This window comes from Fringilla coelebs, assembly GCF_963513975.1.
Source record: "Fringilla coelebs genome assembly, chromosome: 2".
NCBI classification, from domain to species: domain Eukaryota; kingdom Metazoa; phylum Chordata; class Aves; order Passeriformes; family Fringillidae; genus Fringilla; species Fringilla coelebs.
Window position 1 is genome coordinate 38,606,330 of NC_140029.1, and position 22,897 is coordinate 38,629,226.

At 37.3% G+C, this 22,897-nt stretch overlaps 2 protein-coding genes across 6 annotated transcripts in view; one reads left to right on the forward strand and one right to left on the reverse strand.

The window, feature by feature from the left end:
* FGF14 (fibroblast growth factor 14) overlaps positions 1–13,415 on the forward strand; it is a gene marked incomplete at its 5' end in the record, with an annotated part of 376,843 nt that extends 363,428 nt beyond the window's left edge. For all 5 annotated transcript variants that reach the window (XM_084223584.1, XM_084223586.1, XM_084223588.1 and 2 more), the window contains 2 exons: positions 6,217–6,415; positions 8,939–13,415. In XM_084223584.1, coding sequence (XP_084079710.1) covers positions 6,217–6,415; positions 8,939–9,075 — 336 coding nt within the window. In that variant the 3' untranslated portion in view covers positions 9,076–13,415. The remainder of the gene's footprint in view (positions 1–6,216; positions 6,416–8,938) is intronic.
* Positions 13,416–16,816: 3,401 nt separating this feature from the next.
* ITGBL1 (integrin subunit beta like 1) overlaps positions 16,817–22,897 on the reverse strand; it is a gene marked incomplete at both ends in the record, with an annotated part of 122,242 nt that continues 116,161 nt past the window's right edge. Inside the window, 2 exons of the mRNA XM_084227118.1 lie at positions 16,817–16,908; positions 18,401–18,514. Coding sequence (XP_084083244.1) covers positions 16,817–16,908; positions 18,401–18,514 — 206 coding nt within the window. The remainder of the gene's footprint in view (positions 16,909–18,400; positions 18,515–22,897) is intronic.

Consider the following 22,897-nt stretch of genomic DNA (forward strand, 5'->3'; position numbering starts at 1 on the left):
TTTTAATGACCACATTTATTAATCTTCAGAAATATAAATAACATTAGCTTAGAAGAGACGATAATGGCATTCTCTGTCTGTTGTAATTTATTGAGGAAAATTTCTGTCAGAAAATGGTGGAAAGTGTTTGAAAGGGGCTGTGAGTGTTTGCTGCTTTCATAGGATACCTATAGGATTGTCAGGTTCAGCTATTACTACCTTTACTTTTGAAGTTAATAATTTGACTGCAAAAGTTGCAGCGGCAGCTAAAGTCTTGTGTTCCTTGGTATCTTACTTGGCAGTTTGCACATAGAAAATTCTGCCAACTTTGCTTGTTCTTGTTCTGATGTTTAAAAATTATGTTTGTATTAGGGGTTTTTTCAGGCCCAGATACACTAAATGTCTTCCTAACCTGCAGGAAATAGAATATAAATTTCTCCTTAATTTGTGAGGTATGTAACCATGTGTTGCTGTGTTTTCTGCCATTCGAAGAGGAGCTCATGCACAAGATGATTTCAAACTGCAGACTCTTAGCCATCTTAAACACTGAGAAAATTTGGTGTTATGGACAGGAAATATTAAGTGATTTTTTGTTTTGTTTTCCTATACAAGCACTTGTCAATTAGGTTTACTGTAAGAATGCAGTCTAACTCACCTAATTCAATGTGCAGCAAGTCATTGAAGTATCAATTTAAGTGCATTCCAAGTGTCATGTGCAGGAGAAGCCTCCTGATCTTACAGGTTTTGCTGCACAAATATTTCTGTGACAAGGCCTTTTGCTGTTCCACGCCACTGCAGCTGTTTTCTGGGATCTCATCCTTTCACACTTTGATTACTGCAGCATCCTGCCCCCCTGCACTGAGGAACACAGTGCTACCCCCACAGTCTCTGCTCAGAACTCTGCCACAAAGTTCATTTCCCACCTTGATTATTTTAACTTATTTCTCTTCTGAGTGCATTTTCCTCATTAAGCAGACTGCTTCTTTTCAACCTTAAGACCAGTCTTCATGACTCATTTCCAACCTTTCTATCTACTATTAAAATGTCATTTCCTTTTTTTTTTTTCCTGTGTTGCTATCCTCTAACTCTCAAAACACTTTTGTGGTGACTCTCTGCTGCTTTTCTCTCTCTGCAGAAATTTCCTATAAGGCTTCACAAAGCTTGTGTTGCCCTTTCTCCAGTCTGTCCTTAAGAATCCTTTGTCATCATTTCTACAAAAAAAAATTTGATAACCACCTCCTACTGTGCTGATACCATTGACTGGATGTGTTGGATTTTTTGGATTGTGAGGTGTTGTGAGGCAGATTCCACATAGATTGTACTTCAAAAACTCCAAGTCCTGTTCCCTAACCTGTACTTTTAGGTGCAAGTAATGAATAGTATCAGGGTTTTTTACAGTGCTTGATTAGCCTGGCTGTTCCTTGCCTGGCAATATCTTTGAGTTTGTATTGCAATTGTGCTTTCTGCATGGCACCAAGGAGAAACTGCAGCTAGTCCAGCCTACAGCTGTGCTTTTGCAGCCTGGTTGATTAACAAGTCCTGTTGTGCCCATCTCCAGCAGAGTCCACTGCCTCCTTGTTTGCTGCTGGCTACACTTCAAGAGGATATCTGCTAGCTTTATCACTTCTGTGAGCTGTAGCCAATGCCCTTCCTTCATATATATCATAAAACACAAAACTAAAGAGGCTTAAAGGTTCAGGACTAGAAGGTAGGAAACTTTTTTGAAAGCCCTTATTGTTGGAACAGCTGGCCATTGCAGAGACAGGTTATTACACTGTCCCTTGTGGTGTGCAATGAAAGGTTACTTTTTGTTCAGCCCTGACAGTTCATTATTGATTTACTGAACAGAAATATAATTTAAAACTGTAGGTGTCCATTTAATTTGTAAACAATATCTGGAAGCTATGTGTCTAGTTGTGTTGTCATGCTAGTTTTGCTTTGTAACTCTGTGGTTCACTGCATATTTCTTCTTTCTGAGAACTGGAACAGGAAAATGCTGTGCTTTGTGGGGTTTATTTTGAGTGAAAAGTCATGACTAAGAATGGATATACGTAACTTCTCTAAAGCTATCTAACTTGAACAAACTAAATTGTGAAATCACAGCAATGGGGAATCACACTAATAATCCATTCAAATAGTTTCAATTATTCAATGGTTTGTGGGACAACTAAGTTTGCTGTACTTTGATTTTGAATGATAGCCACTTGCTACAGTGCTATATTATTGATTGGCATTGAGGCTCAGCTTCATCATGTCAGACCTCAGCTTTTGATTGACAGGAAGACATTACTTGGTAGGGAGTTCATCTCAGTTGTCATCTGAATTACTTTCCAACAACCCCTTATATCTTTGTGTTGACACCACAAGTAACTTGAGCTCTTTTGTTCAGAAACTCACAGATTTGAGAAGTGAATAATGGCTCTTTTTATTTTATTTCTTTTGGGTTTTGTTCTTATATGAAAGTAGATTCTGATACCACCACGTGATTCCATGACGTCAAACCCCATCATTTTGAATAGTGTAATGCTAAGATTTGGCAATGCTGGTGCGGGCCCCAAAACTATGAACTCTGCAATGACAGAACTTTTGATTCCAAAAGTCCAAGCTCACAATCTTTAATTAGCAATTAATGCTACTGCAACTAGAATTAAAATATCTCCAAATAGGACTCACATCAAGCAAAAATTTGATGAGAATCTACGAAATTATCCAAGTGAAAATTCTTCTCAGCAAAGTGCAGTTTAACATGTCCTTCCCTTCTCCGGGGCCCAGGAAGCTGTATCAGATTGCACTTCACAGCTAAAACCCATTCCTGGGGTTTTGAAAATTGGCAGCTGGTATACATTTTATTTCTCAAATGCTGCTTTGACAGGATAAAACCACTTTTTACAGGTTGAATCTGAGCTCTGACCTTGAAAGAGAATTCCTGAGCACATGTTCTTGTTTGCAAGTCATATCTGGTTTTGCAATTTATTCTTTCACTTCCTAATACAAAATGTCCTGGGATCAAAACCCAAAAAGTCATTCTTGCAGGGAAGATCTAAATTATTCATGTCAGCCAGATGCAGATTTGGATTGCTTCAGGTTGGATACAGGTAGGGAGGTAGCCTAGGGGAGTGTCCTCACCATTCAGTTTCCCTTATAAAACACCCTGTACTGCCTCTACCCCAACAGTAGGTTTAAATAAAGTCACCCATGGATTATTTTTTAAAGTCAGTGCTGTTAGCACATTATTAATTTTCTGGGAATTCTCACTGGGTTAAGTCTAAGATAAGCAGATCTAGATTTGACCTAGGTACATGCAAAACCAACGCCTTAGGCGTGATGGCTACTTTACTGTGGACAATACAGTAGCGATTTTCAGCCAGCTGAGATGGTGTCTGAGGCAAGACTCTAGGCACCAACCTTAGAAATATTCTATTTCACCTAAGCCCCAGGGAAGGGGCCATTTCAGAAGTCTCTGATTAACTCTTTCCTTGGAGAAACTGGCGTCTGCAGTTTAGTATAGTAATTGTCAGGTGCCTAATTTTCATTAATGAATACTCCCCACACTGCTGGAACTATTAGTCTGTTTAAAAGTAACATATATTTAAGGGGCTTTTTGACTCACCCAGTTTAACCCAGGCAGAATAGCCTCCTAATATACTGGATGAATGCAAACTCTGTCCAAAGCTGTTGTCCTACCCAAATATCTGGAGTAGGATAGCTGCAGTAGTTTTAGGCAAAATACAGTATTTGGGTTTGGCTCTTCCTTGTACCAAAAAAAAACCCCAAAACAGAGTATTATTATGTTTTTTATAACTACATAGTAGTAATGATGCCAGTTTGTCCAGTCTATTAGTCTACGACCAGGAGTAGCCAAGTAATTGCATTGCCATAATCTGTATTTTTTGTTTTTTTCCTTGGTAAAGTAAATCCCTACCGCTTCATATACTGTGCACTGTCAGAAACACTACTGCAATGCCAAAGAAATGAGAGAGAAAAGCGACTGGTTTGATTCAGGGAAGGGATATGAATTGAAGGAACCTTGTTTAAGGATCATAATGGATACTGTTAGGGAAAACATACAAATAATGTTTAGAGGCAGCCAAGCAGCTCTAGTAGGGAGGAACATAGAATGACAAACAGCTTTTGTTTATAGCACAAAAAATGTGAGTATTGGCTAAGAAGTAGTGTTTATGGTAATTGAGCTTTACAAGGAAGTAAAACTTCATGGGGAACACAGGGGGTAGCATTTTCAGTGAAGTAGGCAATAAGGAGAGCTGTGTAGGCATTTCCTGATTAGCATCTGCTGTTTCAACAGCCAAGAAACATGACTCGCATGTAAATGCTTGTGCTAGGCTTTAACAGGCATTCCCTCTAGCATGCCTCCCTGCCTTCTGCTTTTATTTTGAGTCTCCTTGAGCCCTACTGTGACTTGAAATCAGTGGAGGAGAAAGGAGAGTAACACAAACAACAGATGTCTTAAAGCTTTGAACAGAGAGAGAAAAAGCCCCATGGCAAAGGAGACGGTGCAGTTAAGGTGTTTTCCTACCATTAGTATTCAGTGCCTCTAGTACAGACTCTATTTGCATTTTTGCATGTATATATACACATATCCCTATATATGCAGTTGCACACATGGGGAGTAAGATGTGATAGTGCCAAAGGATGCCCATTGCACAATTCAGAATTTTTTTGCATCCTGTAAGAGTCTGACCTGTAGACACTAAGTGCGCTGGCTGACACAGCCAAAGCAACCTATTTTAGGGCAGGCTCACAAATTATTTCGAAGCTATTCCCTGCTTTTAATTTCTTGCTGAATATATTACATTATTTTTTAAAATCTGAAACTCAAAGATTGGGACTGCTAATAATATGCCTAGTTATCATCAGAACAGCTTTGCTTACGGGTGGTAACTTAAGCCATGGCTTTACAAATACCATGTGCCTCACCACATTAGGAGAACTAGATTGTGCACCAAGTGACATTCAGGGCACGTTCAGAAAAGTCTTTAATCTGTGCTTTTTCTTATGGGGAACTGTGTCTTTAAGGACTTTGATTTCCAGAAAGTAAATCTGTGGCAGAAACAGCTGTGAAATTCTTACAATATATAGGCAGCTGGGGATTGCATAGAGACCCTGAAAATACATTGCCTGCTGGGTGTTAACTCAGTACTGCATGGGGCCAGGAACAAAAAGAAATGGAAAAAAAATACTGTGAATGGAGAAGTGAAAAGATGTGAAGTTTCCAGATTTTTTTTTTTTTTTTGCTTTTGGGAAAGATAACTAAAAGAAATATAAAGAGTATTCAGAGCTGAGAACTTTGAGCTCTGAAATCTTAGCAAGCTACTTCCCCCTTTCCTACATCTACCTCCTCCTTTTATGTCTTATTTCTTCTACAGGCTTCAGCAGATGGGTCCACAAATGGAAAATCACATTCACATGCAATCCTATTTTCTTGTGATATTTTAAATGTATATTTATTTGCTTATTAACTTGCTGGGTTTTTTCAAAGAATTTGGGTAATCTCTATCTCAATGGATATTCATACTGTTTATTTTGTTAGTTACTTGTGTTATTAATATATATTTTTTAAAAATTATTTGGCTACTGGACTACAGATGTTTATGCTTAGATTAACCTATAAAGAGTTTGGGATAACTGCTGTTACTGAATGTGACTTCTGAAAAAAAATTCCAGTTTTGGAATGTTTGCTGAGGATGCCAGTAGGAATTACTATTCTTTGTCCAGAAATTTGTATATCATAATAGTATTTCCCTGTAGTGGTATTTTCCTGGACTACAGCAAATGTTGAATGTTGGTAGCAGCACCTCAAGCATGAAATATTAGTTGCTGTAAAAAAGAGGGAGCCTGCTGCATTCAGTTAAAACAGAACAACTGTTATCTCATTAATACTATTTTTGCATAGACTTCCTTAATCTTTATAAGTCCATCCTATCAAAGAAGCATAATAACAACAATTATGCCTGTATTTTAAAAAGTGCTCTTATGCCTGTGTGGCTTTCTTTCTACTTTAAAAATACACTATCTCTGTAGCACAGATGGTAAATTGAGGCATTCATGGGAAGTGAAATAAGTTCACTGGAGCTCTTCCAGACAAAGACAGAACTCCTGACCTTAAAGCAGACCCTTATCTTAAATATTATGTAAAACTTATCACAAGATATTTGTAAGTTAGCATAACAAATCCTGCACTTTAGAGATACCATTTAACATTTGCTTTTCTTCCCACAGGAACTTTTTACACCAGAGTGCAAATTCAAGGAGTCTGTTTTTGAAAATTATTATGTAATCTACTCATCCATGCTCTACAGACAACAGGAGTCCGGAAGGGCCTGGTTCTTGGGGCTGAACAAAGAAGGGCAGGTCATGAAAGGAAACAGAGTGAAGAAAACAAAACCAGCAGCTCATTTTCTACCCAAGCCATTGGAAGGTGAGGCTCAGTCCATCTCTGGCAGACTCTCCCATACATCTCACAACAAGAGGGAATGGTTTCCAAATTGTCCTTACTCAATATGCATGCTTCACACAGGGGTCAATCCCAATGCCACTCCCAGAGTTTCATGGAGCAGTTTTGTGCTTCCATGTAGTGATGCTACAAAGGGCATATGTAAAAACATTTTTCCAGGGACTAAGTGGTCATTCTACAAGAAAATAAATCTTTTGTGGAATAGCATTGTGCTGCTTTTAAAATATTCCATTGTTAGGGACAAAAATTATTGTGAATCTTGTAGTGAGAAAATAGCCCTTTCATTAGGCAGAATGAGATAATGAATGTTGAAGACTGGGAGTTATAAAGGGAATGGATGAAATGTCAGCATTTTAAAGTAAAAGCTTTCTAATACAAAACACAAAGGTCTCTCTATAAAATAAATCATGATGTATTACTATGCCAAGTGGTGTAATGTACGTTGGCCTTTAAATCAAGATAGGAGCAAATAACAATCACAGTAACCTTACCCACCAAAATGATGTCACATTCTCTGAAAAATCCATTATTATCTTGAAACTTTTGTTTGATCCTATGTATGTATTTATAAATGCATGTGTATGTATTTTTATGCTGCCTTTTGTTTCTTGTCCTGGTGGCACTACTTATTGTTCTAATCCATGCACATAGCCTCTGAAAATAGTCATAGTCATTCTCAAAATTATCTCATTTCTTACCATCTGAAAACACATACCTGAGTAATGCTTTGGTTGGCAGTCCAACTACTTTTCATATTTAACTTAAAATTTTTGATTAAAGGATCAGTTTGTCAAGTACTTTAGTTTCATCATAAGGAAAGAATCAGAATAAACTTATTTTTATTTGACGTCAGGTTGATGCCTTTGTGCTTTCCCTGTTTTGTGAAAGTTTACAGTTGTTTCATAAACTCTCCCCAATACTAATAATTTATATATTGATCTTTTTATATTAAGACTTATAGGGAGGGAACACCAGTGCATTTTTTAAAGCAATGCAAATTTGTATGTACTAGGAAAGAAGTTACTTTTTAAAAATAATATTTGGATGATCAGACTTCACCAAAATAGCTTAGACAATGCTTAGAAATAACTTGATTTCCATTGCTGATGAGAATCATCAAATATGACAGCCCTGCTATATAATTCCTTACTTTATAGTTCCATTTCATGTTGTTCAATAATTTTGCAGCTCACAGTGTAGTTTCACCAAGCTCTTTTAATTAATCAGCTAAGTGCCCTAAACACATTTATGGGCCACTCTGAAGATATAGATCATAACCAGCCTTATGTGCTCTAGAGAAGACATTTAATTTCTGTCTTTAAGAAGCTATAAAAGGATTTAGATTATGTCACTGGAAATGTTAGAACAAGTATTTGATTAGTTAATGAAGCTATGGGGCCCTTTACATTTATTACAAAACTTCACACCATCAAAGATCAAGGTCAGTACTTTGATGCTCCAGCCTCCTACTCTAATTAGCCAAGGGATGAAGGAATTGTGCTCTCTGTGGTAGCACACACCCAGTCTAGAAATCAGTGTGATGATTAATTCCTTTGACTGCTGTGACACCTCTTTAACATTGCTCTGATATAAATAAATGCAACTGGAGTTAGGTATAAGTGGAAATATTACCTGATAGAGTGACATGGAAAATGAAATTGAATTATCCAAGAGCATTAATCATTAAGGCAGCTTAATGCTTGAACTGTGTAATTGAATACATGTATTTCTCTCAAAGGATTTGAAGTGGTGATATAGGGACTGAAGCCAAGGGAAAAACTTCTAATTCCTCTAAGAATTCAGTTAATAGTTTAATTTGGAGTTTTCTGCACTTCTACATTCAATGGAGATCAGTGGCTACTGCATATGTTTTTGGAAATGAGGTAGGAAAATCCCCAAACAACCTTTGTATTCTCCATGTCCTGGAGATTTCTTCAGGGCACACCTGAAGAAAAGACCATGGCCAAATTCCTCAGATTTGAAAGGCTGATGTACATGTAACTTTGTAGAACTGGACCCTAGCCTAGTCTTGCAATCTATGATTAAGAACACTTATGTCTAGACAACTGTATTGTATGATCCCATTTTTAAATTACAATCTGTCTTAACACATTTTACTTCTAAAAGCTCGCATGTTTATTTAATGTTTATTTAAGGGTTGTATATACCTACACATGGATATACACTTGTACAATTTTGTGTGCCTTGTGCAAAGAAAGAACACTAGTTTTTCATTTCTAAGATATAGCGTCCATGAAACAAGGAAGAATGCAGTTGCCTACTGAATTTTTAAGTCAGATGCAGAAGAAGCATGAGAATTTTGAAGGGGCAAGCAATTCTATCAGTGGTGCAAAACAAGCATCTGTCAAAAATAAAGAGTTTCCCTAGTATGCAAGAGGAACATAGAAAATTAATCCTGTTTGAGATGAACTCTCATATGTGATGCATTGTTTAAAATGCTTCTCCCTTTCTCTTCCTTCCCCTCAGTTGCCATGTATCGAGAACCATCTTTGCATGATATTGGAGAAACAGTGCCAAAGGCTGGGGTAACTCCAAGTAAAAGCACAAGTGCATCTGCAATAATGAATGGAGGCAAACCAGTGAACAAGAGCAAGACGACATAGCCAGATCCTCACAGGTGTTGTGACTTTACTGAGTCCCAAGTACAGTTGAGCGATTTATCCTTGCCAGACTTCCCCTCGGCAGTGTCTGTGGATCAGCTTGTGGCAGGTCACCGGCTTGCCCCTTCCTGTTTCTGAACTGAGTTGTTGCAAGTGGATAAATCTCAACATGTAGCTCCACCACAACGAGAAGACACCTGGATGAACCAGCTAAACTCAGACCATGGAATGCCCTACCAGATATTGGAATGCCTTTTTAATATCTTTTCTGTGACTGTGACACTTCATGTGAATGACATACTTCACAAGTACACTTGATACCTTGCCTGCTGACAATTGCCCATAATCCCTTTTTGAGTCCAGTTTCAGCAAAATCCATGTGTTTAAGTTCTATTTTGTAGCACACAAATAATCAAGTAATTTCTAGTTAGATGCTGTAAACCTGTGCTATTATGGATTTCTCTTCTTCCCTTTTTTATAAGGCTGCTCGCTCCACTGTTTGTGACCTTTTGCAGGGATTGTGTTTCTCTATAACTTAAGTGTTGCCGGTGGCTTAGTTTTGAAAGCAATCAGGGAATCAGGAAGCCTTCAAAAATCTATTATTAAAAATTATATCTATAAAGAATAGGATCATTGTCTCTGGCTTAAAATATTGATTAAATGTGAATACTCTTTAGTAACAGATACTGTGCTTCTGAGGTTGGCATTGAAGCGGAGGGAAGAGTGTCAAACACAACCAATGGGGAGTTTTCTGAAACGTGTGTTTGGCATCCCCCTATAGTTTCTTTTTGTGTGTGTGTTTTATACATATCACAGGCTTACTGGTAATGGTAACATTTGCCTTGCCCAGCGAGCAAGACCCACTCATTTTTGGAAAAGTGGGTCCAAAGAATTTTGTAGGCCTTGTAGGCCTGAATTAAGGCTCATTTTTCATCTACTAAATCTTCATTGTTTGAAAAACAACCACCACCAGTAAAAGAAAAAAAAGTAAGACTAATCAGAATTGCGCTACCTAAATCCATTTCAAATATAATCCTTTCCTGTTTTTAAGGAACTGAACTTAATGCCATTGTTATTTTTGGCTGAATCCCACACCTACTTAGCAAAGCATGGGCAAGGATGTTGTTGTGTTCTTTTTTGCAGCACCAATGCAAAGGGTAGTTACAAATTATAGTTTAATATTTCTGGTGTTTTAAAAAAAAGAAGTTTTAAAACTGGACATATTACAAAACTTTATTTTTATTTTTAGCTAAGCATGCAAAGTCCAGTCCTATGTATTTCACTGATATCCCAGTATGTACCTCCACCCAGCTTCCTAGAATAACATGCCCACCAAATTGCTAGATTGAAGGTGCCTTGCCTTGATCTCTATATACTGTACTTTCTCCTACATGAACCTAGAAGAAATCAAAAACATCATAAAATTGAAGCCTTGGATCATATTACCAGGAACAACATCAACCCTTTGAGTTTGTCACTTGTGAACAATTCAGCCAGTGTTGCGGGGGATGAAGGAGGGCAGGGAAAAGATTCAGAGAATGCCACAGAGATGCCACTGAAGTTTTTGCACACTTAGTCACAGGCTTTCAGGAGATGAAAAATATAGGCACTCTGTATGCTTAAGAAGGAATTTGCTTCTTAGAAATGGCAGCAAAGATCAAAGTGTATCTCAGTCTAGAAAACTGTGTGGCAACACTCTCTTGGCCTCTTGCTGTTACCTTGATATTTAAAGACAAAAAGAGGAAACCATCCGTTCCTTTTTTAGCACTGTATTTCTGGCAATTTGTTTTATCACGTCTTTGTGCTGAAGCCCCTGACAGAGACAGCTGATTATTTCAAACTCCCTGTCTGCTCAGCTGAACAGTCTGATTCAGTCTGAATGAACTCTTCATACTAGTTTTCAAATGTGTTCTGTTTTTATAAGCAACATTTAGTGCACTCTTCAAGGAGGCTACTGTAAAGCTGCTAAATTCTAGATAAACTTTTCTTTTTTTTCTGTAGGTCAGACTTTTTGTACGTGTGATACGAGAACAGCAAGATAATGCCTGATGTTGGGTCTTTCTAGGGAGGGAATGAGTTAAGCATGAAGCCCTCTATCCATGTAGAGAAAAAAAAAATACAAACCTAATCTAAAACTGTGATAAAAATGCAAGGAAACTTTGACTTAAGACTGTGCCCTTGCCTGCCAGCACTAAATCTGTGTGTGCAGGGGAAAAACACTTTATTAAAAACTTCGGTGTGCCCTTCTCGTCCCATCTGGTCCAGTGGGATTTGTGCACCATCCCTGAGAAAACAAAATGAAACCAAAGCAACTCCGATGGTGAGCTGGGGCTTGCTCTGCGCGGCAGCACCCAGGAGAGGCAGCAGCCTTGAGGCTGGTCCTGCCGGGGCCCCAGGCCTTCCTGCCATTGCTAGAGGAGAACCTCACAGAATTTCAAGTAAGATAGAACAGCTGAAGGCTACATTCTCTCTCACCTGATTCATGAGGAGGACATACACGAGTTCATGTCCCATTCAGCTGTCTTCTTATACACCCAGTGTAAGAGCCTGAGGAGAGACAGGGCTGGAGACCTGGCTGAGCCATGCAATGAGGATCTGGTTCATTGCCTGGTCCTATATAAACATTGTTTTCAACATTAACCTTTTGGTCCTGAGTAACTATGATCTGTGAACCAGTTTGGGAGGCTATAATTAAGGGCAGATTTAATTTCTTTAAGCAGTTAGTACATACTGGAAATACATCTTTTTGCCTTTTTTTTTTAATTATTGTTTTCTGGTTTTGTTTCTGTGGGCTAAATTCATATGAGCGTTTAATCCAATGAATCAATGTCCTAATTTTTTTTTTTCTACAATCTGTTTAAACATAACAGTTATCTTTGTGCTTTGTTTCCTCCCTTTAATTTTGTCTTGTCTCATCTGTTGCATGGGAAGAGTATGACAAGGATGAACTAACTGCATGTTGTAGGTTGTGTCTGTCAAAGAACTGTTGGTCAGTGTTACAGATTTACATACATATATGCAAAGAGTTTGTCTGCATTGTACAGTTTGTGTTTATTCTTATTTGTTGTATACACAGATTCAACATGATGAATAAAACATTTATATGAAGGCATACTGGAAACCAACAGAAAAGTTTATGTAAGAAGTAGACTGTGCAAGGCATCATTGCACTGGCCACAGGATGGTGAAACTTCATGTAAATAGGTTGGCAAACTCAGTTCTCCCCCTTTACCATGCCAAAGAAAATTTCAGCTCCTTAATATAATACCTCTCTTGCTGTTCTCCAGGATGAGACGTCACCATTTTCTTCCCTCTAAAATTAATTTTGCTGTTAAGTGAAAGCTGTTTTCAACTGTCTGTTACTACTAAAGTACTGTATAGTAAACCTGATGGAATCAATTTGTATTTACAGATTGGGGTTTTTGTACTTACATGTGCGGCTGTCCGTGAATCTTCAGCGTTCCAGGTCTTTTGCATGCTTGCATTGTATTTTGTTCTTCTGGGTTTTCTCTAATCTCTTAGAGACTGTTCACACTAAAATCTAACCTCATCTTGCCATTTTATATGTTAACACTGCACAAAGTCATTTTCTTCTCTTTTTTGATCTGTATTTCAGCTATAGTTCTATTTGGCAAAATTGGTCACACCTGCACAGTTTTAGAGATCCACTTTTGAGGAGATATGAACTACTTCAACAAAGCACCATTTTGCTATACTTCAAAAATTTTATAAATTCACAAGAATCCTTATGAGATTGCTCACTTGATAGAGCCTATGGAAGGGTCTCTAGCTCCTTTTAAGTGCTTTGTAGTTCACATAACAGAGCTTTTGCTTCATTTTCTGGGGGTTTTAGCCATTCTCAATTGATTTTTTAATATACTGTCATTTTCATAAATGTTGGTTCTTAATAAACCCCTCCCAGGCCCTCCCCTTCACCAGATATAAAGTAAAGCAATTCACTTTGACTATGGTATATACCTGAAACAATACTAAGAACCCTGGCTTTACATTTATATATATGGGGAAACTTTTTGTCTTGGTTTAAAACTAGTTTAAGCAATGAGGTATGAAAGCAGACAGTTTGGTCCATGCAGTAAAAGCATATCATGATGATACATCTGTTTATTGCTAGAAAGAATACATTGTTCAGCTACATTCAAATGGGAATGGAAGCAAAATTAGACTACATAAGAAGGTTCTCTTTCCTTTAAATAGCCCTTTAGATAAATTCATATTTCGTGCAATGCATTCTAAAATGTTTAATAACAGAGTTTTTTTTCCTGTGATGACTAATGCAAATGCTATGACTTATTTTTAAAGATGTAATAAATTTTTTTGTTCAATTACTTAGTCACAGAAATATTCAACTTAGCTTTCTTCATCCCAGTATCATTTAGCTGTACCATTTAGCTACAAAGTGAGATGTCATTCTGCAAAGAAGCAAGGGCAATATATCAGAAAAGTGAGAGCAGATACATGATTAAATGCATCTATGTGAGGAATATAGCCAGTGGGGGAGAAAAAAAGGATCACAAGCAGGTTGATAAATTATAGAAGCAAAACAATCCACAAGTTTTTATAGGTTATATTACAGATATGGTATACACAATAGGTGTAATCCTGCAAGTCTGTTATAGAAGCACTGGCACACTTCTGGCTTGTGTTCTTTCTCACATAAGAAGAAAACAAGGCTGTAATATTATTTTGTTTATAAGGTTTATCAACCTAATCAGTAAAAAGTCCCCTTTTATCCAATTTGGTTTTGCCTTTTGCCACAGCCTGGAAGCAGGTTTTTACAGTCACTAGCAATGAAAAATCAAGTAGTAAGTTTCACTGCCTTATGCCTCTTCTTGCATTTACAGTTTATGGAATTCCCATCCCAGGGAATAACATAAGGATAAAAGATAAACATTTATTAATATAGCTATTATATTCACATATGTGGAATAATAATCTTATTCCTTCTGATTTCATCTTTCTAGAGAGGAAATGAGCCACAAAACAGATACGCTGGGTGTCACATCAGCAGTTACCTCAGCATGAAGAGCAGGGGAAATGTTCAAGCAACATTATAGGAAACAAAAGAAAAATTGGAAAAGAACTAATGTGTACATTCCATTTTTAGTAGTCTTAGTTAATACTTTAAGATTTATAGTAATAGCACCATTTTGTTTGATAATTGCATTTAAAGGAACCACGGAGAGTAGCTGCCTTAGATATATTGTGATTTTTTCCTGTATGTAAGTTAAAAAAAACTTGGATAACCCTTTTTGAAATGCTATGGCTACATAATCCATCCAGTAGTCAAAAAGGTTGGAGCTGATTTGTATTAAAAAATCAAAGTAAAAATTACTTTATATTCTTTAAGTATACAAATTTAAAATTAAAGTGAATGACAAAAATGCATCAAATACAACACTGGAACCACCTAAAGAATTGTTGTTTTATATACGAATGAGTACCTGAAATACCACAGCTGATCTACAGTATATATAAATGTTTTGATGCCATGAAACAAGTCAAAAGCATCTATGACACCAGAATAGAGTTTTGATTATATAATATTTTCTTAATACAGCACTAAATATAAATGGAAGGAAAGCAAGGAGAACTTTGTATCCTTCATTGTTTACACTCTGATTCAGCAGATGAATGTATATGCAAAAAGCCCAGTGATTATGAGATGATTCAGGTCAGCGGTATTCATTATTCATAAATATAAATAAAAGCAACAATTTCTGCTCTCCAGACACTAGGGTTGGCAAAATGCATATATGCTAAAACTTAAGGAAATATTCCTGTTGAGCTCCATGGAGTTTTAGGGTTTTAAGTATAAAATATAAATTAAAATTTCAAGACGAATTTCACTTTGAGGATTCTTTATGTGCTATGAAATACAGTTTAGAACTCTGCCTGATACTTGGGTTATCTGGTAAGAGAGTAGCTAGCAGCTTTGGGATGTATGTCTAGTTATTTATCTGCATAGCTTATGTATAAGTTGGACATTTGGAAATGGTACTCCCTGAGAATCTGGGCTTCACAACTTCATTTTTTGAAAGAAAGAATCCAGGTTAAGAGGGGAAAAAAAAAGTGGTAGTTAAAGAGCAAGCTATATGGGATGGGGGAATAATAAAGCAGTTAAAATAAATTGATTTTAAATTTTGCATTCTATCCTATGTTCTGTACCATTGTATTTTCCTATTTCAAAACTGTCCTTTCTAAAAGAAAAGTAATTTCTAGACTAATAATGGAAATACTTTTTTTTTTGTTAATACATAGTTCCATTATTTCTGAGTCATGCACCTCTTCAAAAATCAGGACCTTGGCACCTAAACCACAATATTAAAGTTTGGTATCTAAAAGAAGTATTTATGTGCCATTTAATCAATTTCTTGCTCAATCATGGTTACACAAAATGTAAACACTTTTGAAACTAAAATGTATATTTCTTTTTTTTTTTTTTTTGCTCTAAAGAATTCAAGGGCTGCCAAATCTACATGTACAAAAAAAAAGAGACTCATATGTAAATAAGTTAGGGAAGTCCCAATAGTTGTGCATCATTCATAATAACTCAATGTGAATTTCACACTGAGCAGCATTTCACCATTGGAAAATAAAAATAAAATTTTTGTTCATACCACTGCTTTGTTTTTATTTACTGTATGAAAACTTTTATTACTTTGTTGACATTGTCCAAACATCTTTGGCTGAGACCAAGCTACTGCATAGCACAAATGATTTTTCAAGTCAGTTGATGTTCAGGTTCCCCACTTCTACAAATGCAGTTAAATTCAATGAATTCCATGTGTGACAGGGCAATCTGTCCTGAACAGTGATTTCTAAGAGTAAAATCCTAAAAGTTACTAATAGAAAAAAAAAATTCATTTGCTTTACATGTAGGAGGCAGCTGAAGGTACGTAGACCAGTAAAAGAGAAGTACATGTGAGTTGCAGAATACATATGCAGAATAGGCAATCATAATTTTATATCTTTATTAGTTTCACTCCATATGTTTCTATAGGTTATGTATTTTAAAGTATTGTAATATATAGATTAGATAACCAACTTACTGACATATCAACCATAGAAACGAAAAGTTCTCCTGTGGAAAAGGTTCCCATTCAAACATTTTGGGTCTTCAGTCTATGAGTGCCACATAATTGGACAACTGACCAAGTAAAAAATCATTAATATTTTTATAGGCTTCTTTACAGTTTCTCTCAATTTATGGTTCATAATCGGGATTGTTGGAAAGAAAAGGGCCAAATAATGTATTTTTCAAACACCATAAAACAAATCAAAATAATTATTTGACAATATTCCACTAGTGCTACTATTCTACAGGTGAATTGTTGCATAATGACAAGGAGACATGACAACCAAGTAAATAATGTTTAAAAAAGGGTCTTCTTATACCTTTGCCTCAGGTTTCTCAAAGAAATAGTCATTACAGGTATAATATCAGTTCCACCAAATTTACAAAAAAAAAATCTCTGGAGAAGTTCCATAGGGCCAGTATTTTATGACTTCACCCTCTACAGCTTGGGCTGTCGTGCTCCCTTGTTTAGTTTTCTGATGCATTTCTTTAGGGAGCAGATCCTCAAATGTGTTCTAAGGTATTTACAACCATGTATGTGTGCGTTCATGCATACCCACACTCAGATACTTCTGAAATTAAATGTCCTAGCAGCCTACAGAAAAACAAACAAACAAACGAAAACCCCTCAATCTTTGACATCCTCTATTAAGGGTATTCTCTCCCCAGCCAGATTTCACAAGCATTTCCATTCCATCCTTCCCAGCACTCACAGTTTCCACAGCTACAAACACCGTTACCTAGAATAGAATGAATAAAGGACAATTATAGTACTTGGAATGTACTACATTAAAATGTGTTTTATGGGAAGTAAAAAGCTATGCTAAAGTAGACATATTGTTCCTTTATTGTCCCCTTTTTCCTTTGGAAGGAAGCAATTACTGTACCACTGCATTAAGAAGCCACCCCACACCTATACTTACATGGCATTAATAGCATGTTCTCAGTAATGCCATCAGCAGTATGGCAAATATTGAAATTCTGTGTGGTGAAGTGTAATTTTGTACACCAGTGTTTGTACCCAGCTGGTAAGGCTAAGTGTTCACACTGTGCCTCCAGGTACAAAGAAAAACAAGATTAACTATTATTCATAAAGAAAAAGCCATTTAGACCTATCAACAGAATAGCAATTAAACCATGGCTTTGAGCATGAAAACCTTTAAACCAAAAATCTCAGAAGTACTATACAAATAAATCCTGTCTCAAACTCTGTATTAAGTGAAAAATGTGCTGGCCCTATTTTGCAGCAGTGGAACAGTTGAGACCCATCTATTAATTTTATTTAAATATTTTTTATGACCCTTGGATGCTCAGTTTGAGACCCCTATAACCTTTCTATCCATGTAAACTCTTCCTTCTGACTTTGTGAAGATCCATGATTAGGCATTAGAGCTATAGATAAGGCTCCTGTTCCTGCTATACTGGCTACTTGGCTCCAGAAAATGACCCCTGCTAACAGGGCTAGCTGGAAGACACAATTTACTAGTGTCAGTCTTCCCGTTCTCACTCTAATTGGCTTGCAGAGTTCTTCCACATCTAATAATTGCTCAGCAAAGATTTTTTAAAATTAAGATTTGTAACAGGAAGCAGCCAGTGAGTTAATTTAGCAATTCCCATGCTGCTTCTTGTCACTATGCTTGTCACAAGGGTTTGTTGGCAGTCTGCCCATTTCTATCGACATCTGCCACCTGCATATTCAGACAATGTTAAGGTGAAGCTGCTTGAATCATTTACCATCACATCACAAGAAAAGCTATCAGCTATTCCAGCCTCCCACCGACAGTTGTCTGATTGCTAGGAAGCTCTCTTAACCCACACAACTATGCTCCTAACCTGTAAAAATCTATTTTACTAACCCACAGTGAATTTTGCCTGTGATTTAAAATGCATTACACACATGGAATGTCCAGTAAAAGAACAAAGGCTAAGGAAACTATAATGCTGACACTGTGTTCCTTGCCAAAAGCCAGTAACTTGTAGTCTATTGCAGAGAGAATTGTTGATAGATTCCATAGCTGGCTTACTTATTTAAATTCATACTCAGACTTTTAACTGTTGTTTTGAAACCTTAAGTTGATCATTGCGCTGCATGAAGAAACAATTACAGCAGGTAATAACCAGCAAATGTGCTTCCTCCGTCAGTGGGGAAAGGAGAAGCTGGGCTTTGTCTAACATAATTCCCATCAACTCAGTTTGTTTCCTGAAGCAATTAAGTGTTAGCCTGTACTGCACCTGTGCAAATGAGACCATCATGTTTGTCACAGTCTCTGTCATCGCATTCACAGAAATCACCCGAAATGTACCAGTCCTGGGGTGAACAGATGCACTTTCCACAGTGGCAGGAGCCTGAAATCACAAAAATTATTACTCACAGTCAAAGAGTACTGGCACATTCAGACTAGAAAATAACAACCCGAGTCACACATATGCACACATACGCACATGTGCATGTGCACAAAATTGCAGCCTAAGAGGCTGTTGCATAAAAGAAAATAATCAAGCTAAAAGGCTTTTGAATGAAAGGATTCTTTTGGCATGAGTTAGAGTATGATGGGATGTTACTACTAATAGCTTTGATCCTGCTATTTCAATTAATCAGGTCTCACATTTTGAATCTTTCTTTTGGGTTTAGAGACCTAAAATCAGGGCTTCTCTCCCCAGTAACTTCTATTTTATTTTATTTTTTCTACTAGCAAAGCTCAAATTGTCCCTAACCCATAGACCCAGGAAGAAAATAGTCCTCCTCATCTAAAGCTTTTAGGGGTGTGCTCACAAAAGACGAGCAGTGGCCAAGACTAACACCGATAGGCTCCCAAAATCCTCACCACCATGAATGAAACTTCTCCACCTTGCATGGACTTGCTGAACGTTTGCTCTAGGTCAGAAAGGGTTTGTGCACGTAATGGCAATTGGCTCGTTCCTGCAGTGTGCCCTAACATCCCTTGTTGGGAAAAGCTGCCCTCCTCCTCCTCAAGGATGTCAGGCCACACCCTCACAGGCAAAGCAGGGGCTGTGGGGTCAAGTTCAGGTGATGCCATAACCCACAGAGAACCAGAAACCTCGCCTGAAGAGAAGACTCTGAGACATCCTTACCCTCAGGAGAAGGTTCGTGCCTCTGAATCGTGGAAAGTGACAGGTGCCCCTGGACAATCATGTGTCAGGAAGCCTGGGAAGTGTGAGAGAGGCTTTTCTGCAACTAGAAATGCCACAAGGAGATGGTAATTCCTCCTGAATTATTCCAGCATTTGGCTGAAGAGACTTGGCTCTTACAGATCTCATCTTCAGCAGCCTGGCCCCATGCAGATTTCAGACATGTAAACACTGAATCTTACTAACTGCTAAGCAAAAATCCTTTTTTTGGACCTAGCCCTAAGAAGGGGTAACAGCAGAAATCAATGTTAAAAAAATGTTAAAAACCCAAACAAATTATAGCAAAGAATATGTGGAAAATTTTCAGCTGTGAGAAGCTGAGTTAAAAAATCTCACCAAAGAAGCTGTTGACCTTTTACAGAAGATACTTATAAATGATGCTTAAATTCACTTGAAAATCCTAGCCTCCTGCAATATTTCCAGAATAATTCCATTAAAAAGTGTTGAATGCATTGTTACAGAAAAAATATATAGAAGGAAGCTCGGTTATGTCAGAATATAACCTAAACAGAATTCATGGGTTACTCAACAGGGCCTGATACAAAGCCTATAAAATTGTGCTTTTCCATCTTCCCACTTCTTTCAGTGACCTCTGAATCAAATCCATAGGAATAATCCTATTACACTTAAAGAAATAAAAGTTGCATCTGTTGATAGCAACCAATTTTCCATTGCTTTTCACATAAATACTGAAGCTTAATTCTTGAAAACTTCAGAACAACCTCAGCAGAGTATCTAATTTGTAATTAAATATGTAATTTAATGCTTATTTCAAATTCACAAAAATTAACTCATTGCCTAATTTTAGGGAAATGCTTTAACTTGTAACATATGGAACATGTAAATATATTCAGGAAGAGCTAGTGATTAGAACATTTGAGGATGGAAGTATTTGATTAAGCATCTACTTTTTTTCTGTGGGTTCTGAGTATTGCTTACAGGGCCACTGGCATAGAAAATACTGACATTCTCTCCAAGGATCAAAAAAGCTGCTGTTTAAGGAGGCAGACATATCACAGGGTTGCTCTATAAGAGGTACACTAAGATATACTTGAGGGCAATTTAAACCAAAGACTTCTGTTTATACAAACTGCAAGGTACTGACATCTGAAAACAATGAGGAATAGTCTGATGATGTGAGTGAAATTACAGCAGTTATTAAGAGTATTACATTGTAAGAAGCCTGAAGTGATTCTGCACCAGCAAGCGCTGATCCTGCCTACTGACGGATGCCCATAATGTTTAAAACTGTTTTGCAGAAGATACAGCAAATTTAACACCGAGTCAAGCAAGGAAGGTAAGGCTCCAAAATGAAAAATCTGTTAGGGAAAGGAATGTATCGAGTCTTCTCCCTGAACAGGACATGCTGCTCTGGGAGGCTCCTCAGTTTAATTGAGTCTAATGAGTTGCAGGGTGGTGTTTCCTGGGATCCCAGCCAGCTCCTCTCGGATGGAATTTGGCTCATTACCTTGCCCACATCCTGCACCATTACAGTCACCATGCACAGCCCTATCTTTACTGCCAGGGAGGCAGCAGCGTGGTGGGTGTTGCTGTTTTCCTTGGGGAGAGCTTTTGCTACAGGTGGCACAGTCAGCGAGCCAAGATTCTGAAAACAGCCTAGATATGTGGATGCCCAACTTTGCTTATATTAGCAGAGTGCAGTTTTCTGATAGTGTTCAGCAGTTATCTGCTGAAAACCAGGACTCTTCACAGTCTATGAAAACCTACACAGAAACTCAAGCTATCCACAGTCCATTTTAGCACTTGCATATCATGGCTAGATTTCCAACAAAAATGGAAAAACCACAGATTTGAAATTCCCTTTTATTTGACCAGTAATCATTATTTTTTTTTCTCCCTGTAATGAGTCAGAAAGAAAAAAATGCCATTTTGGTTCCTGGATAGTGCTTCACTATCTGTGAACAGGGTTTTAAATTATGAATATCCGGTAAGACGTGATATCCAGACACATATCTTAGCATCAAGAATAGACTTGAAAAAAAAGGAAAAAAAAGAAAAAAATAGCATAGCAGCAAAATTTATAATAATTTAATATATATCATTTATAATTAGACTGTCTTTGCCTATGATCCCCATCCTGCTCAGAGAAGAGGCAGGAGACAGTAGCTTTCTTGGATGTTTACTGGCAACACACTACTGTAGATGTCTTATTAGAGGTGATATCTCTAATGGGTGCTCAGGGGCCAAAGAAATTATATCCCCCAGAGGGGGGAAAAAAAAATAAATCCCACCATTCTTTCTGTGTATGGATTTAGGGTCACAGAATCACAGAATGGGTCAGTTTGGAAAGGACAACACTAGAGCGTCTTTCAGGCTGCTACAGATTATAAAAGTGACAAGATCCCAAGCCACACCCCAGCAGCATAGCCAACTGAGGTAAAAAATCCTTGATATTTCTGCAAATTCCTGATGGATTATCTACTCCCAAAGCCTCAAAGTAAATGGTACCCTTGCAACACATAATTGTTCTCACAGTAAGAGACACAGGCTAGATAAATAGCTCTCAGCCATCCTTAGAAAAAAATAATATGAATATTTTAAAAATCAACATAATTTTCATGTTTATACTTATACAGAATCTTACATAGTGTATTTTATTGATACCAAGCATATTTCTTCACCTGCACGGTTTATATAAAAAATCTCAGTGAGGCTCAGAAACAAAGGTTAACTTCTGCACTAAAACATTAAGAGAAAAAAGGTTAACTTCTGGACTAAAACAGAGTAATCTCCATTTCTCATTTCTGTAACTCACTCACTCTTACACATATACTAATTTAAAGATAGTCCCATCTGGAAAAAATAGAGAAACAGTGCAACTTTCTCATTTTTCATGACACTGCATCAGAGGAGGGGGAAAAAGCCCCAAAACAAAATTAACTGGTGCAGTAGGGAGAATTCTGAGAAGTGATAATACAGATAGATGAAGTCTGGGCTGGAAACCCCATTTAAATTTCCTCTGCACTAAAATAAAAGTTACCAAGGGGAAAACTGGAAATTTGCCTGATGTAGAGGGTTCCATACTGGTTTTTCCAGCTGGCAGATTTCTTTCCTGTCTATGCAAGGGACATACAAATATAGGAAATGACACACAGAGTCTGCATTGAGTGCATTCTAGCCTCCAACCAGTCTTTTTTTTTCTCTATTCTCCTTCAGATATATTATATACAAAAATAGGCAATTTGCACTACAGGGGAGCTAAAAAGCCCTCTTTCCATTAATGCAATTTCCTAGCCTGAAAGACTGCAAGGTAAGAACCTCAGAGAATAATTTCAGATAATTATCAAGATTTTCTAACTTTTATTCTTCCCTGTGGCAATTTTTTTAAAGCTGAACTGAAGCTGATGCAACCAGATGAATGAGAATTAGTAAATGAGAAAGTTTGTAGCATTCATTTGTGGGGGTTGCAGACATCTACTTTTCCTTTGCAGCTGTTTTGGGGAGCAGAGGGATTAAGGGTACCAAATTGCTTTTAAACACTTTCTTCCACATCCTGTTGTCCAATTTATTACATTTGCCATCTTCCCCAATGGATTCTTACTGTGGGTAGCGCCCTTT